Source organism: Vombatus ursinus, unplaced genomic scaffold, assembly GCF_900497805.2.
Source record: "Vombatus ursinus unplaced genomic scaffold, bare-nosed wombat genome assembly UNPS02014906.1, whole genome shotgun sequence".
Classification (NCBI taxonomy): domain Eukaryota; kingdom Metazoa; phylum Chordata; class Mammalia; order Diprotodontia; family Vombatidae; genus Vombatus; species Vombatus ursinus.
The window spans coordinates 311627-329062 of NW_020954684.1; the positions used below are offsets into that span (position 1 = coordinate 311627).

Sequence of the window (17436 nt, forward strand, 5' to 3'; positions counted from 1 at the left end):
TCTGGGAATGAGTGAAAATTGGGAGAGTAGTACAGAGGCATATTACTTTTACATTACTGTAGTTGTTGTGCACATTATTTTCCTGCCTCTGCTTTCTTCTTTTTATCAATCCACAGAAGCCTTCTCATGTTTCTCTGAATTCCTCATATTCATCATTTCTTAAAGTCCAACTATATTCCATTACATGCATATCCATTTTGTTTCCAGTTTTTCTCCATAAAAAATAATGCTGTCATTATTGACTTGATCTTAATTAAACCATGCTGGCTTCCACTGACCACAATTTCTAAGTGCTTAAAAATAGACCCTTCCATTTTTCCAGGAATCTCCATCAAGCTCATTGGCCTACAGTTTAAATTACCAACCTCTTTTCACTTTTTGGAAATCCACACAACTTCAATCCTGTGGCACCTCACTCATCTTTCCTTTGTACTACTCAACGACTCCCCACAAACCACTGACAGATATTCAATAATCACATCCTCAAACTTTTTTCAGTATCCTTGGATGTAATTTGTCCAAGTTGGGTGACTTGAATTTACTCACTGCAGATAGACAGGTGCTCCATACCTTTGCCTAATTATCTTAGTTTTCAGTTTTCTGTCAACCAATTTTATTTTATCCTTCCTTCTCTGAAGACTATTCTCCTTGATAAAAGAAGCAAAAACACAATAGGAGTTCTGTCTTCCCTCTTTCATATACTATCATCATCCCATCTATTGCAAGTGAAGGACCTATGTCTTTCTTATTTCTTCTCTTGCCCCTAACATAGCTGTTTTTTTAAAAGTACTTTTGGCTGTTCATAGCATTGACCCCCAGTCTCAGCTTATATGGGGTGTTAGCCTTCCCAACCCTATTCTTGAGGGGCTATCATTCCTTTGGTTACCTGATCATAACTATGCCTGTTCTTGTCTCTTTTTTAAAATTAATTTTGTCAAAATTCTGAACTTAACCACCAAAAAGGAGAACATTTCTGTATACAAAGTAGAGCAAAAAAAAAAGAGTAGAGAACATTTCTGTATACAAAGTAGAGCAAAAAAAAAAAAAGAGTAAAACCACAAATTGCGATCATGTACAGTCTGCTTTTTTTTTTAAAGTGTAATAAATTTGACATTTTACTTTCCTGTCTTGCTTGTTGGTGTTTCCTATTGAACTTTCTTCCATTCTTTTCTGAGCTTTAAAAAAATCTTTCAATGCCCTTTTCTTTCTTTTTTCTTTTTTCTTAAATCAACACTATTACTAGCTCTTATCTCCTTCCCCCTCCCTCACACATTCCATTGAAAAACAAGAAAACCAAAACTCTTGTAACCACCAAGGGTCATTTCTTAAGGTGCAATAATACTCCACATCATTAATATGCCATAATTTGTTCAACCCTTCTTCAGCTGAGGGGCGTCTCTTTCTGTTCAGTTCTTTGCTACAACAAAAACTGCTGCTAAGCAGTCTCTTTAGACCGCTTTTTCTCCCTCATCTGAATAATTTGTGAATCATCTAAAGTTCTTTTTTTCGGTGCCTCTTGTTGCTTTTGAACTGTCTTTTCTTTCAGAATCTCAGGCTCACGGGACCCTTCCTTTTCTCTGTACCCTTTGAAATCTACTCTTTTAAAGTCTAAAGCACACCTGGTGTTCCACTTTCTTTTCTCTTACAAATTCTAAGGTGACATTCCCTTCCAAGATTCCCGTCACTTCCTCTTTGGCAACCAATTTCTTCTCAACCAATTTGGCAACCATTCAGGAATACCGAATAGCTTCTAAGAAGCCCCCTGATTTCTTTAAAAGGAATATCCTAATGGCAACAGATATATTCTCTAAGTAGTGGCTCGGGCACAGGTACACTGAGCCTATGGCCCATTATTCTGGTTGCCCTGTCCATGGATGAGGCAGTCTGGCAGAACACATATACTCACAAAGAGGAAGATACTTACAAACTCAGACCACCATGACTACCCTGTCCTGCTGCACCGAAGATACCTCATTCCTTCTGATCCTTGTGCTTGCTCTTGGTCTGATGACACAGCTCTGGGGGCCAGCTGAGGGTCAACTCCAGCAATGAAAGTCTTCCTTATTTGTGCTGACTATAGGCAGCCCTAAAGAAGCTGGTGTACTTCTAGGGGTTAGCACAGCAGCTGCTGCCTTTCTGGGCAGCTAGGTGGCACAGTGGATAGTGTGTTGGGCCTTGAGTTGGGAAGACTCATCTGTTGTTGTTCAGTTGTTTTAGCTGTGTCCAATTCTTTATGACCCATTCTGGAGTTTTCCTTGCAAAGATACTAAAGTGATTTGCTGTTTCCTTCTCCAGTTCATTTTACAGATGAGGAAACTCGGGCAAACAGAGTTAAGTGACTTGCCCAGGGTCGCACAACCAGTGTCTGAGGCTGGATTTGAACTTAGGTCTTCCTGACACTAGCTGTATGACCTTAAGCAAATCACTTAGCCCAATATGCCTCAATTTCCTCATCTGTAAAATGAGCTGGAGAAGGAAATGGCAAACCATTCCAGTATCTTTGCCAAGAAAACCCCAGAATGGGTTACAAAGAGCAGGATATGACCAAACAACAACAAAAACTGCCTTTCTGTCCTCATAGATCAGCTGTCTTATTTTCTTTGTTATGTTAACACTCATTGCTTCTATCTTTTGAAAGATGAAATTAACATCAAGTAAATAAAATTTATCTGCTTTTAGCAGATATATTTCCAGCAGATGCCTGAGTGGTTTAATATACCTGGCACTTCTTCCCTACAAACTATACCCTTTGCCCATGCCAACTTTGTGTGCATTTTTTCAATAATTCATCATACATCATTTCAGTCTAGATGGGTAATCTATAATATATTCCCTTCATGATAACGTGTCTCTATTTTGCCCTTCTTTTGTGTTCATGTTCTTTCTCCATCATGTATCTCCTCTCAGGTTTGTAGATTTCTATATAGCAATTTATCCTCCTTATATGCAAAACTATTCTGTAGTCTATTCTTTTTTATTTTATTTTCCCCACAGATTTATTTATTCATTTGTTTTTATGCTGCTGAATCCTCCCCGCTCCATTGAACAACAACAAAATAATGAAAAATAAAGCTCTCATAACATGCATAGTTCAGCAGAACAAATTCCTACATTGGCCCTGTTCAAAACTGTATGTCATATTTTGTATTTAAAGTCTATCACCTCTCTGGTAGGAGGTGGGTAGTGTGTTTCATCTTTAGTGCTCTGGATTCATGGTTTGTCATTGCATTGACCAAAGTTCTAACATCTTTCAAAGTTATTTTGTTCTAAAATGTTGTTATCATTATCTAAATTGTTCTCCTAGTTCTGCTCACTTCACCAGTATCAGTTCATAGACATCTTCCCAGTCTCCTCTCAAACTATCTATTTCTTTTTTTTTTTTTTGCTTAGGCAATTGGGGTTAAGTGACTTTCCCAGGGTCACACAGCTATTAAGTGTCAAGTATCTGAGGCCAGATTTGAACTCAGGTCCTCCTGACTCCAAGGCCGGAGCTCTATATACAGCACCACCTAGCTGGCCCTTATTTAATTATTTCTTATGGCACAATAATATTCTATTACAAACACATGCCAAAATTTGTTTAGTTATTACCCAATAGTTGGGCACCCCTCTAATTTCCAGTTTGTTTACTACAGTTAGTTTACTACAAAACACTTGCTATAAATATGTTCAACTCTTCATGACCCTATTTGGGGTTTTCTTGGCAAAGATACTAGAGTGGTTTGTCATTTTCTTCTCCAGCTCATTTCATAGTTGAGGAAACTGAGACACAAACAGGGTTAAGTGACTTGCTCAGGATTACACAGCTAAAAAGTATCTGAGACCAGATTTCAACTTGGGTCCTTCTGACTCCAGAGCCGGCACTATATAATGTGCCACGTCACTGCTATAACTATTTTTGTAAAAAATTTTTGTAAAAAAAAAAATACAAAAAATACAAAAATATTTTTGTAAAAAAAAAATTTGTAAAAATTTTTGTTGTTATTCAGTTGTATCCGACTACTTGTGACCCTGTGGACCATATCATGACAATACTGTCCATGGGGTTTTCCTGACAAGATACTGGAGTAGTTTGCCATTTCCTCCTCATATTTCATTCAAACTGTCCTTTTTCATCATTTCTTGTCCTCCCTCCTTTCCTCCTTCCTTCCCCCATTCCTTTTTTCCTCGAAGGAATTGGATCTCAGAGACCCTTTCCAGCTGTAAATCTGTAAGCCTACTTTGTTAGGAAGAGAACAAAAGGATGGAGGCTGGGTTTAGGCTCTGCAGAGCTGAGACAGATGGCTGGGGTAGCCAAGTACTGTACTGAGATGTGGCAGGGGAAGTCAGGAGGCTGGGATAGGGAATGAATGGCTGCTGGAGGCATAGGGATAGAAAGATGAAGATGGTCAGGAGGAAGGAGGTTGGGGGAAAGAATCAGGGAAGTTAGGAGCCCAGATTTCAAGCTGGTAGAACACTGACTGGTGTTGAGGAAGGAGCTGGGATGGACCTGATTATTAGGCAATGTATCCAGGAGAGGTTGCTGTTTCAAAAGTTACAGAAAGGCCAAGTAGAATGAGGACCAAAATATATGTGTATACACAGATGTGAGACAGCTAGATGGCACAGCGGATAGAGCACTGGCCCTAGGGTCAGGAGGATCCGATTTCCAATCTATCCTCAGACACTTACTAGCTGTGTGACCCTGGGCAAGTCATTTAACCATGTTTGTCTTGGTTCCTCATCATGTAATACGAGCTGGAGAAGGAATGGCAAACCACTCCAGTATCTTTGCCAATATAGCCCCAAATGGGGTTCATGGAGAGTCGAAAATGATTGAAATGACTCAACAACAACAAACACACACACACACACATTTGGACTTTAATTGATGCTTTTACTTTTTTTAACCTCACTATCATTTCTGTATATTATACCACCCCATCCCTAATGAACTCTTCCTTATAGAAAAAAAAATAGTTAAACACACCAAGTAGCACAGTGATCAAGTCTGATCATATAGGAAGCATTCCACATCCATATTCCCCCAACTCTCTAACAAGATGTGGGAGGTATGTTTCATCATCCAGGCCCAAGACTGGTGATTACAATTACTCCACTTCCTTTTAGGATCTTCCCATGTTTCTTTTTTTAAAATTTAAATTAATGTTTTATCGTTCTTTTTTACATTGCTGTCACTTTGCATTGTTTCCTCCCTACTCCTTTATCCCCTAAAATAGAACCCTCCCTAGCAACCAAAGTATAACCAAGTAAAACAAATCAACATATCAGCCACTGCCTGACCACTTACGCTTCATTGTGCACCTAGGCCCACCATAATAGGTGGTAGTTTCATCCTGGCTCTATTCTCCTCATGGGTCTTGGTCATTGTCTCTCTACTGCAAGAATTAGAATCTCTCCTTGATGCACTGCTTTCCCCTGACCACCTTGATCCTTGTTAAGGTTTTAATCTGTCACTATTAACGGTGGAGTCCTTTTCTCTCTGTGAGAGAACTGTTCCCCTCCTGCGTCTCTCCCAGAAGTCTGAATTGCAAGGTCAAAGAAACAAAGAAGATAAACAATGAAAAGACAGTGCTTCAACACACAGAGGGCAACCCTTTACCCTGTTGAATGATTTGGGGGAAGGGTGGGATAAGGGAGGGAGTAAGAGTAATCATCCTCTGATGCCAGGAACATCAGAAAGTGCTGCTCTTCCAGTCTTTCTCTCCCTAAATCCGCTCTTTGGGCCTAGGAAAAAACAATTCAGAGAGATCAAAAGTCAGCCCATACTGGGCTACCTGAGTATGACGGGAGGTAGTAAGATCACGAGTAAGACTATGGGCCAATCTGCTTTCTGTTGGCCATGGGCGGGTGACTCATGGCTTAAGGATTCAGACATTTGGTTGATGACCAAGCAATCCCCTTATCAGCCGCTGAGCAGGAAAAGCTATTTACTCAGTGGACCTTTAAAAGGGGAGTGAATCCATTCCTGTCATTTTCTTCCTTGGATTCTCCAGATGGCATTGTGCAACTCTGGGACTTCCTGTGGTGGTGAGGAGAGAGCTGGAAGATGTGGCTTTTCTTTGCCCCAGAAGCATCTGCTTCCAATGGGAGCTTGAGCTTGCAGATCAATCAGCTACTAGCTGGGCTTGATCCTGGGTTCTGGCTCTCTCCTGCTTTGTGTTTCTTTGATCATCCAATAGATGACCCACCCAGCAGCCATCCTGACATAAACACTTCCTACCTTGTAAGTCTGAAAGGTCCAGAGTTCCTGGGTCCTCAGTCACGGTGGGAGCAATCCCCTCTAGCCAATGGAAAGGTTCCTAATTGCAGAAGGTATCCACCAAAGGGGAAGGTGGAGGGGGCCTCGAACCCTGGCCTGGCTTTTAGAAGTCATGGACCTGGAGAGAGTTGTTCAGACAGTTAAGAACTGAGACTAGTTGTGACAATTCCAATTTAGCAATCCTGAAAACTGCTTCACGTTCTGAAGTTTAAGGCTCAATCTCATGCTATAATGGTAGTTATTACTCAAGGCTTACGTTTCTGTCAGTGCATGCTTGTGAGGGCCAAATGTGTTTCCTATTTCTTTTGTGGGGGAGAAATAAATACCTCTCCCATACCTACTTTACATCGTATATTGACTACCCTTCTATGGTCCTTTTGGAAGACTCTAGACATGAGCTAAACCCAAGATTTAAGAAAATCTGGGTTGGGGCATAATAGCCAAAGATTGCAAGAAGAGCCTGAGCCTTCTTTTCAGAAAAGACGGAAGGAAGGAAACATGCATTTATGGAGCACCTGCTATGTGCCGGGCACTAAGTATTTTACACAAAGTATCTCATTTGAAACTCAAAGCCACCCTTGGATATAGGTGCTGTTGTTATCCCCATTTTACAGATGAGGAAACTGATGTAGACAGAGGTTAAGTGACTTGGCCAAGGTCACACAGCTATTAAATGTCTGAGGCTGGATTTAAACTCAGGTTTTCCTGACTCTAGGCTCAGAACTATTTTAGGTGATTAGGCCTTCTTGGATTGAGTCCAATCCAGACCACATGTATGTGTCCAGTGCAAGGCCCCTTTAATGGAGAGGACAAAGGGGAAGCACCCCTGCCCCTTGGGTCCAGCAGGGCTTTTAATTGTTAGGTACAAAATGAGTTTCATGTATGGGACAATTATTTAACTTTCTCTTCCACTAAAGAAACATTCAAAACAAAGAAAAATCATAGGCACTCATTAACAAATACAAACATAAAACAATAACCTAGACCAAATCTATACCTATATATCTTCCCAAAAGATCAAGTCAAGAAGCATCTGTTAAACACTTACTGTGTGCCAGGCATTGTGCTAAGTGAATTTTGTGAAAAAGGCATTTTGTGAGACTACTTAACAGATATCTCACTTTCACTTCAGACCTGCAAAGTCTGAGATGGTCCAGATTTTCTGACCAGTGAGGCCCAGGAGAGTGTTGGTAAATGTTTAACAGCTAGTTGGGAGGATGTACACAGTTTTAAGTTTAATCTGCACTATTAAACATTTTTTCCCATCATTTCCTTAAGTCTAGACAGTCAACAAAATAATAAATTAAGCCCCATTTATAGCATTTGCTGATTTCTGAAATGTATACGCTCACACTGGAAATTTAACAATTGGCTTGGAGGCTGGCTCCAGCATATTCCTGCTTTTCATCTGCTCAAGTTCAGGATGATCTTGCTAGTTTACCCTCCTCTGAGAATCAGTATAGCTGCAGGTATCATTCCAGTTGGGCGGTAGGTGCTGACTTAGGAACCCAAGGACTCTCAAACTCATAAGGCTGGAAATATCCATTCTTCAGGATCTTGGGATTCCTGGACTCAGGAAAGAAACACAAAACAGAGGAGGCATCCAGGGATTTGAGGTGCAGTCTCAGGCTCAGCTAGGCAAGCACATGTTCTCACAGCCATATGCTCAAACTGCAGGCTGCTGTGCTGCCAGTGAGTGGGGGAGGGAAAAAAAATCCCCTTATATTGTTGGCAGTCCAAGCGAGAGCTGGCAGAATCCCAAAGTGACCTGCTCAAAAGATGAGCGGAGATTTTCTCCTCTATGCTCAGAGTCTGCTGAGGAGGGAGGTTCCTCTTGGTTCAGTCACCAATCATCTTTAATGCAAACACAGTCAATGCAACCTCAGCCCCAAGGACAGACCAATCAGGAGTTGCTGTGTCATGCATGTCCTTTAGCAAGGGGCCAGCTCCATGATAAGTGCTGCAGTCCATCTCTGTTATATTTTCTGCCCAGTTAAATATTTGCTCCTCAACAAATCATCTGAGGTGCTTGTCCATATCCCCCATTCTGGGGACTTGGGAAGGCACAAGCATTGTCCTTCTGAGTGCCTCCCTAGTGCCTTGTGCTAAAAAATCTTAATAAAATCCAGGTGACATTTTCCCTCTTGGATACTCTTTCCTGGTTCTCCTCTTCACCGTGTGACCATTCCTTCCTAGTCTCCTTTGTTGACTCATCATCCCCATCATGATGCCCAACAATGAGTATTTACCCAGGTTTTGTCCTAGGCCCTCTTCTCTTCTCCCTCTATACTCATTCTCTTGATAACCTCTTCAGGTCCCATGGGTTTGTTTCTTTCCATCTGAGTTATAGCTAAAACCTCCAATATGTGTCATTGCCATCTGTGAGAATATGACCTCCTTAGAACAAGCACCGTCTTGCTTTGCTAATTCATAACCTCAGTGCTTTGTTGTTGTTAAGTTGTTTTTCAGTTGCGTCTGCCTCTCTGTGACCCCATTTGGGATTTTCTTGACAAAGATACTAGAGTGATTTGCCATTTTCTTCTCCAGCTCATTTTACAGATGAGGAACTGAGGCAAACAGGGTTAAGTGACTTGCCCAGGGTCACACAGCTAGTAAGTGTCTAAGGCCAGATTTGAACTCAAGAAGATGAGTCTTATTGACTGCAGGCCAGCACTTTATTCATTGTGTCACCTAGCTGCCCCTCAGTGCTTTTCATATAGTGATAATTTAATAATTTTTTCATTCACTCATTCATTCATTCACATGTTGATTGTTTTACTGAGTTTCTTTTTTCTCCTTTTAAAATCTTCAACACAACTGATGGCTTACTGGAATGAGGGAGTGTATAATGAAAATGAAAGTGACATAAAAATAAGATAGAAATAAAAATAAAATAAACAAATGTTGTATGCCTTAAATTTAGTAAGTTAGCATCAATGTCCATTGTATGTGATTGGAAATTAAAATTGTCTTCAATTACAGAGTTGTTGTTGTGGATGTGTTGGTTAATTTTGCTGTACTACTTTTTTCTTCTTTCATTTTTTACTCTTTATTATAAGGGATGACTCCATGTAGATAAAAACAAAGAGATAGATTTGGAAATGAGGGCAAAGCAAAAACAAAGGAAGCTTGGGGTCATTAAAAACATCATTCAGCTTCCCAAAGGAACCCAGCATATTCTCTTTCTCCTCCTGTTCAACTCTGGGCCTAGCTTTTTGTTCTTGGATAATATCTGTGCAAAATTTCATATTACATATGTATACACACATGTATGTGTATATACATGTATGTACACATGTATAAACATGCGTATACAAACATAGACAAGTATATATGATGTGATGTACAGGTTACCATACCAAAATATTTCAGATTTCTTCTCTGGTACAAAGAGAGGAACAAAAAAATTTACGTGGTTTTTCTGGATTGCAGGAGGGTGGAGGTGACCTCACCCCAACCCCCACAATGTAGAAGGATAACTGTATACTATATCTTATATGCATGTTCATTCAATATGATATACACAATATACACATGTTATACACATATATACATAGACACACATGGACACACATATACATATATATGTAAAATTTTTTGTTCCTCTCTTTGTACCAGAGAAGAAATCTGAAATATTTTGGTATTAAAAGATAAAATATGTTGACATACTTTTATTTTATGCATTTTTGAGTTTCTAAACTTTTTCTGTTTTGTCGGCTGGCCTTCATGTGTCACCTTCAACTTTTGCAAAACTCCCCCAAGATTCCCATTTAATTTCTTATGCTGACCCACAATATATCAAAATCACAATGAGGAAAGTTACGATGTGGAAGGGATAACTGTATATGTTTATAATATATGTATATACATGTATGTATAATATATACATGTATATATAATATATACCAATATCTATGTGTGTAATATGTGTGTGCTATGATATAAACACATATCATATGAACATGTACCCATGCGTGTTTATGTAATACGTGTATATAATAGAGGCATATGTGTATAAAATGTACAGAATACATGTGTGTGTAATATATACATGTGTATATATGTATGTGTGTATTGTGTAGTCTATTGTGTATACATGTATGCATTGTGTGGAGAGAGAGCATAGAGACTGTACGTATTTACATACATATATTGTATATATACATAGGGTAGGGGATTAATACATGCTACTTGACTGACATGTAGGCATATAAATAAATAAGTATAATACAAAGTAAATTTAGGAGGGAGAGAATACTGCCAGCTTGGAGCATCAAAGAAGGCTTTACAAAGGACGCCACCCCCAAGCTCAGCCTTTAAGGGAAGGAAGACAGGAGCAAGTCATTGATGGACCTCTGGAGAGGCAGCCTTTTGCCTCAGCACCAGCAGATCTCCACAATCGATTACATCATGAAATTGATGAGATTAAAATCACTTTCACAACAAAGCACTTAGTTGAAGCCTGAAAGGTCATGGGTTTTTTAGGGAAGGAACAGGTTTTTACTTTAGTGAATCTGGCTGGTATCACAGACTGGGAGAAGCTAGGAATTGTTATACAACTCCTGGATAAATGAGATGGAAGTATCCAGAAAAGAGAAGGTAAAGGGTTTATGTCCGATGTCCATAACAAAAGTAGCCTGCTACAAATGAGCATTATGGGTCTCAGAGAGCCCCATAGATTCCAAGTCTTTTTGAAATTTCGCATTTACTTAGAGATGATCTTTTGGAAGGAGAAGAGATAATCAGGGAAGAGAGTGAAGAGAAAGAAGAAGATGCAGGAGAATGTCCTGGGCGGACTTACACATCTGGGAGATAAAAGATAGATTTATCCAAGGTCATCAACATGGAAGAGTCAGACATTTAATAGGTAGGAGGAGAGCCAGGTGACCAAAACATCAAAGCCAAGGGAAGAGAGAATGAATACTCAGGAAGAAGGGCTAGTCAACAGCATCTAAAGCTGTAGAAAGACCCAGGAAGACGAGAGCTAAGAAAAGAACAGAAGAGCTTGCAGATAACTTCAGTAGAGGGGTAGAGTTGGAAACTCCACCTTGAATTATTGAATCATGTAGAATTCTACAAAACGAGAGAGTTAGAATTGATGTTTTCTGACATGTTAACAAATGATAAAGCTGCCCAATTCCTACTAGACAATGGTCTAAAATTCTAGTTATATGTCGAAATTGAAGTAAATTTTAAAAATTAATCTTGAAGTAAATCCTAGAAAAAGCATACTCTGATTAATTAGCTGCCCTCCAACCCCCTTGGCAGGGAGGTTAGCTAGGGGGTGGCTATGTGGTATGGTAGATAGAGTGGAACACCTCCACATTGATTAGGGTTTTTAAAAAATGAATAGCTGGTGAGGAACTGAATGTAGATGAGTTTTTTTAAAAGAGTTTATCAGTGACGTCAAATTGTGGTACATGAATGGATTGGAATAGTATTGGGCAATAAGTAACCATAAGAAGAATTCAAAGATGGATGGTATGACATGAACTGATGCAAAATTAAGGAACAGAATCAAGGAAACAAAATACTTGACGACTACAACAAAATATTGTAAAAAGTTTTTAAAAAACTGAATGCAACAGAATGACCAAAGTTGGCTCAGAAGAAGAGAAAATGTACGTCTCTCCTTTCTTTAGAGAGGTGGGGATTATGGGTGTGGAACATTGTATACACTGTCAGATTTCATGAGTGTGACATTAGTTTTACTGAAGTGCATTTTATTTCCTCTCTTATTCTTTTTTTCTCTCCTCTTGTCTCCTTTCCTCTCCTTTCCTCTCCTTTCTCTTCCCTCTTCCTCTCTTCCCTCTTCTCACTTCTTCTTTCATCTCCTCCTCTCCTCTCCTCTCCCTTCTCCTTTCCTTTCCTTTCCTTTCCTTCTTTTATTAAAATGGATGGCTCTCTAAATTGGGAAACGGGAAACAGTATATTTGGAAATGAAGGTAATATAAAAACAAAAGATATCAATAAACAATTTTTAAAGATTTTGGTAGTGAAAGAAAGGCAAGATATAGGTGCAGTGAGTAGAGCTCTGGGCCTTAAATCAGGAAAACTCATCTTCCTGAGTTCAAATCTGGCCTCAGACACTTACTAGCTATGTGACCCTAGGCAAGACCTCATCTGTAAAATAAGCTGGAGAAGGAAATGGCAAATCACTCCAGTATCTTTGCCATGAAAACACCAAATGGGGTCACAAAAAGTCAGACACAACTAAAACAACTCAATAACAACTTAAAGGAGTAGCAGGATCAAATGAAGATTTTTTTTTAAGGATAGAGTTGAGTAAACTTATAGACATTGAATTAAGATCCAGTAGATAAGGAAAAGATTGAAAATGAGTCAGGATTGGGAATGATTAGTGTGGCAAACTCCCAGAGGAGACAAGGAAAGGAACCCCTGCCCCATTCCTCAGACTAAAGGAAGAGTAAGGTAAAGGTGAAGATGTAGTGGATTTTGACTAATAAAATATGGAAGATGAGTAAATGACATTTTCTCAATGACATAGAAGACAAGGACATCTCCTGGGTAAAGTGGTTGTTGCTGTTGTTATTGTTGTTGAGTCATTTTCAGTTGCATCTGACTCTTCATGACCCCATTTGTCTGAGGCCATATTTGAACCCAGGAAGATGAGTCTTCCTGACTCTAGGCCTGGCGCTCTAGCCACCATACCACCTATCCACCCCTTAGCTAACCTGCCCCCACCAAGGGGGTTAGGGGTAGCTAATTAACCGGAGTCTGCTTTTTCTAAGATTTACTTCAAGATTAATTTTTAAAATTTACTTCAATTTCAACATATAACTAGAATTTTAGAGCACTGTTTAGTAGGAATTGGGCAGCTTTATCATTTGTTAACATGTCAGAAAACATCAATTCTTACCCTATCATTTTGTAGACCAAGAACTGAGGCCCAGGGAGAGGAAAAGACTTATCCAAAGTTACATGGTAGTAAGTGACAGAAATTGGATTCAAACCCAGATCTTCTATCTCCAATTTTAAGGCACTTTCCATTACATAACACTGCTTCTAACTACTATCCCTATTTCATCATACTCTGGGCCTCAAAGATTTATCCTCAGATATCCTTTTCTGCCTAGGCAAATGTTGGTCATTTAGGTCTCACTTCATTATTCTATATTTATACCTTTTATAAATCTGCAGGACATTGCAATTCTTCCTAGCCCTCTTTTTTCCCTTAAGGAAGCAACAAATGGGTGCTTTTCTTCAAATACCAGAACTTAGGAGGGCAGGTAGATGCCAAAGTGAATAGTATGCTGAGCCTGGAGTCAGGAAGATCTGAGTTCAAATCTAGCCTCAGACACTCACCAGCTATATATCCCTGGGCAAGTCACTTAACCCTGTCTGCCTCAGTTTCCTCATCTGTAAAATGAGCTAGAGAAGGAAATGGCAAACCACTCCTTTGCCAAGAAAACCCCAAATGGGGTCATGATGAGTCAGACATGACTGAACACCAAAAATAAAAAGAAACTCAAAGGTCCTAGGGTGGTAATTCTTCTACTCTATATTTCTGGGGCAAATTCTAGGGTTCAAAGGCTTTATTGAAACCTCAATGCACCAGGAGGAGCCCCCATACTGAATTTAGAGATTAATAAATGCTACTTGACTGACATGTAGGCATATAAATAAATAAGTATAATATGAGGTAAATTGAGGAGGAAGAGAACACTGCTAGCTTTTTTCCTCTGGTTTAGAAGAGATGTAGTTCATTCCACAGATAGAAATGGAGCTTTGATATGACAAATCGAGGATTCTCTGGACAGAATAAAATCAAACAATTTGGAACGGGAAGGAATATTAGCAATGATTAGCCTATCCCCTTCTTTTTGTAGATAAGGAAACCAAAGCCCATAGAAGCAAAGTGATTTAGCCATGTTCATATCAATAGGAAGCAAGCCACAGAGCTGGAATCTGAACCCAGGTCTTCTTAATTCAGCATTTCCCTGCCCCCCACTTCTCCACCACCCTATCCCACTCTGATAACAATAATCTTCAGCTGGCTCAAAGCAAAAAAGTCATGGGTGTTTAACATACTGTAATAGTGAATGAGTGTTCCCCTACCCAGAAAAAAAAATGTTCTTTTATTCATAGGAAACACAAAAAAGAAAGATAGAGTGGATTCCTTAACAAACCAATGGGACGGGGGCAGCTTCCCTCTGATCATCAAGAAGCTGGAGATGGCAGACTCGGGGACCTACTTCTGTGAGGTGGAAGCCAGGAAGCAGGAAATTCAACTCCTGGTGTTCAAGGGTGAGTGGAAGAAAAGAATCAGCAGAACCCCTCCTTTTCTTCTCCCTAGATTCTTCCCATCCCTGTCCTCTGCCCCAATCCCCCACTAACAGAAGGCACCTTGGCACCCAATGACACCTTTTGGAAATTCTCATAATAACAGCTAGCATTTTTATAATACTTCAGGTTTGCAAAGCATTTTCCATATGTTACATTTGTTTATCATATGTTACAAATGCTTTACATTTGATCCTGACAACAATGCAAAATAAGTGGGAGGACACTGAGGCTGTCAGTGATAGGTTAAATAATTTTTCCAGTCACACAGGCTATTAAGTGTCCAAGGCAGGATCTGAACTCAGGTCTTCCTGACCTGGAGTTGGAATTCTAGCATTCCACACATAGCCCCATCTGGTCACTTCTCTCTTTTATCCATGGATAAAAGGGACAGACAAACTGGGATAAGAGGGAGAGGGAAAGGAGAATAGGGACAAAGAGAGAGGAAGGATGAGGAAAAGAAGGAGGGATAGAAGAAAGAAGATAGAGGGGGAAAGGACATAGAGAGGGAGGGCCCTGAGGACCCAGAAAAGTGGCGTGGGGGGTGGGTGTGGGGGGCTAGGTGTCCTGGGAGAAACAATGCTCTGTCTGTTCCCTTTTTTGTACTCAGTGTATGTAACTTGGAGCTGCCTCCTCTCCCTCCCCAGTGACTGCGAACCCAAGTGACTCTGTGTTCTCTGGAACCAACGTGACTTTAACCTTGCATGGCTCTTCCAATGTTCCTGCACTCAAGGTGGAATGGAGTGGTCCAGGAGATGAAAGTAAAAGGATCCTGAGTCAAGACAAGAAAACTTTGAACTTGATGCAAATGGAGACCAACCAAGGGGGTTTATGGGACTGTACCGTCTCTGTGAATGGCAAAGCCCTGAAATTGAGCATCAGAGTCACAGTGTTTGGTAAGAGAAGCAAGTCCTTTCCTCTACTGTCACTTTCCACCGCCAACTTCCAATACCTCTGCTCCCTCAACTTTCAGCACCCCTCTCTTCATTCCCTCCCCTAACCTTTGTCCCTGGGGGAAATAAGTCTTGGGATCTCAAGATGGACATTACTCCTCCTACTTCTCCACACCATCTGACACATGAGCGACAAGGAGATGGCCCTGGAGATGTTGAGGGCCATTTTAATCTTTTCTCAGGGTCAGTGTATGTAAAAAAGGGCAGAAAGGAAGACCGCCAGTGCTCTAGTGGTTTCTTGACTTTCTGCAACTCAGAAAAGGGGAAAAGGAGGGGATCCTTTCCTTTTTCTTCATCAACACCCCCCCTTTCCCATACTCTATTTATTCTACTCAAAATAACTGGTTTTTGTGGTTTTAATAATTTGTTTTTGAATAATTTAATGATCTAATAAGTATTTAATAATGTTATTTAATAATTGTTTAATAACTTTGTTTTTTGTTTACTGGCATACTGAACTCAAAGGGAAAAGAAATTCCATCTACCAATGCAAATGGACAACTTAAAGCATTAGGCATTTGGTTGGTTTGCTAAGAGGTTAAGTGACTTGCCCAGGGTCACAAACACCTACTAGAGTAAGAAGCTGGACTCAACTTCATTAGCATAAAAAAAAATCTAGTGAATACCTACTGTTGAATATTGGTTAAGTCCAGAGTTAGATGCTAGCTTCAGAGAATATCCAAAGAGGTTGAAGACCAGGTCCCTGCCCTCATGGAGTTTAGAATCTAGAGAAGAGATGAGATGACAAGGGCAGAAAGGTAAACCAGATAGCAAACCATAAGGAAATGGTGCTGTGCTTACAATGAATTCTATAAGAATATTCTATAGGGATTCAGGGAAAGTAATGACCCCTATGAGGGAGGGGAAGGTTGCTTAGAAGAGGTGAGACTTGAGCTGGAGGAAGGACTAGGTAAGTTTCAGGGAATATGAAGGATATTCTGGGTAGAGGGACTGAAATAAGCAAGCCAAGACAATAGAAATGTGCATGGCATTTTGGGAGAATAGTGACCAAGTCACCTTGGTTTAGTGGAAGGGTTCACGTAGGGGAGTAGTGCAAAGGTATGTATAAATATAATCATGTTTTGTTTTTTTTTTTAAATTTTGGAAGGTCTTGAGTACTAGGCTGAATTTGGACTTATTTTCATTCTCTTCCCCCTCTTCTTTACCTCCACCCCATTCCTCTGATCCTACCCTTCCTGTCTCTATCACCACCTACAGGTTTCACATCATCCTCCCAGACCTTCTATCTGATGAAGGGCAAAGCTGCCAAATTCTCCTTCCCTCTGAATTTAAATGAACAGGACCTGAACAGGGAACAGCCAAACGGAGAACTGAGGTGGCAGGTGGAAGGTGTTGCCTCTCCCCCACAGTCGGCCAAGTTTTCATGGAAGAGTGGCTCCTTGATTCTAGAAAATGGGGCTCCAAATTTCAATCGTGATCCCAAGTTCCCACTCACCATCACTCTTTCTCCTGTCTTGCCTCAGCATGCTGGCTCAGGAGTCTTCTTACTAAAGTTTTCTTCAGGGACACTGGAACAAAAGGTCAACCTCGTGGTAATGACAGGTGAGCAGGTGAAGGCTGAGCACATACCCTCTCCTGTACTACTACCGCAGAGCTGGTCACCCCCAGGGTCAGAGTGGAGGGGGAAAAGAGATCCCAAGGACCTAACTGCCTAGCCCTGCATGGTAAATTTCCTCCACGCCTCTCACTAAACTCCAGGAACCAAGGAGGGTTCTTATCCCTCAGCCTCAACTTGCTTCGTACTTGTCCTTACTAGCAATCTCCAAAAAGCACAGAATTCAGAGTCAGAATCTTTTAGTTCTGGGTTTTAATTCCAGTTCTCTATCTTGCTGTATGATATTGGGCAAGTCTCTCTCTCTCTCTCCCTCTCTCTCTCTCTCTCTCTCTCTCTCTCTC

At 40.4% G+C, this 17436-nt stretch overlaps 1 protein-coding gene across 2 annotated transcripts in view; it reads left to right on the top strand.

Annotated features, from left to right (window-relative positions):
- Positions 1-17436, top strand: part of CD4 (CD4 molecule) — a 42424-nt gene that overhangs the window by 21910 nt on the left and 3078 nt on the right. For both annotated transcript variants that reach the window (XM_027843347.1, XM_027843346.1), the window contains exons 4-6: positions 14372-14530; positions 15214-15462; positions 16738-17082. In XM_027843347.1, the coding sequence (XP_027699148.1) occupies positions 14372-14530; positions 15214-15462; positions 16738-17082 (753 nt within the window). The remainder of the gene's footprint in view (positions 1-14371; positions 14531-15213; positions 15463-16737; positions 17083-17436) is intronic.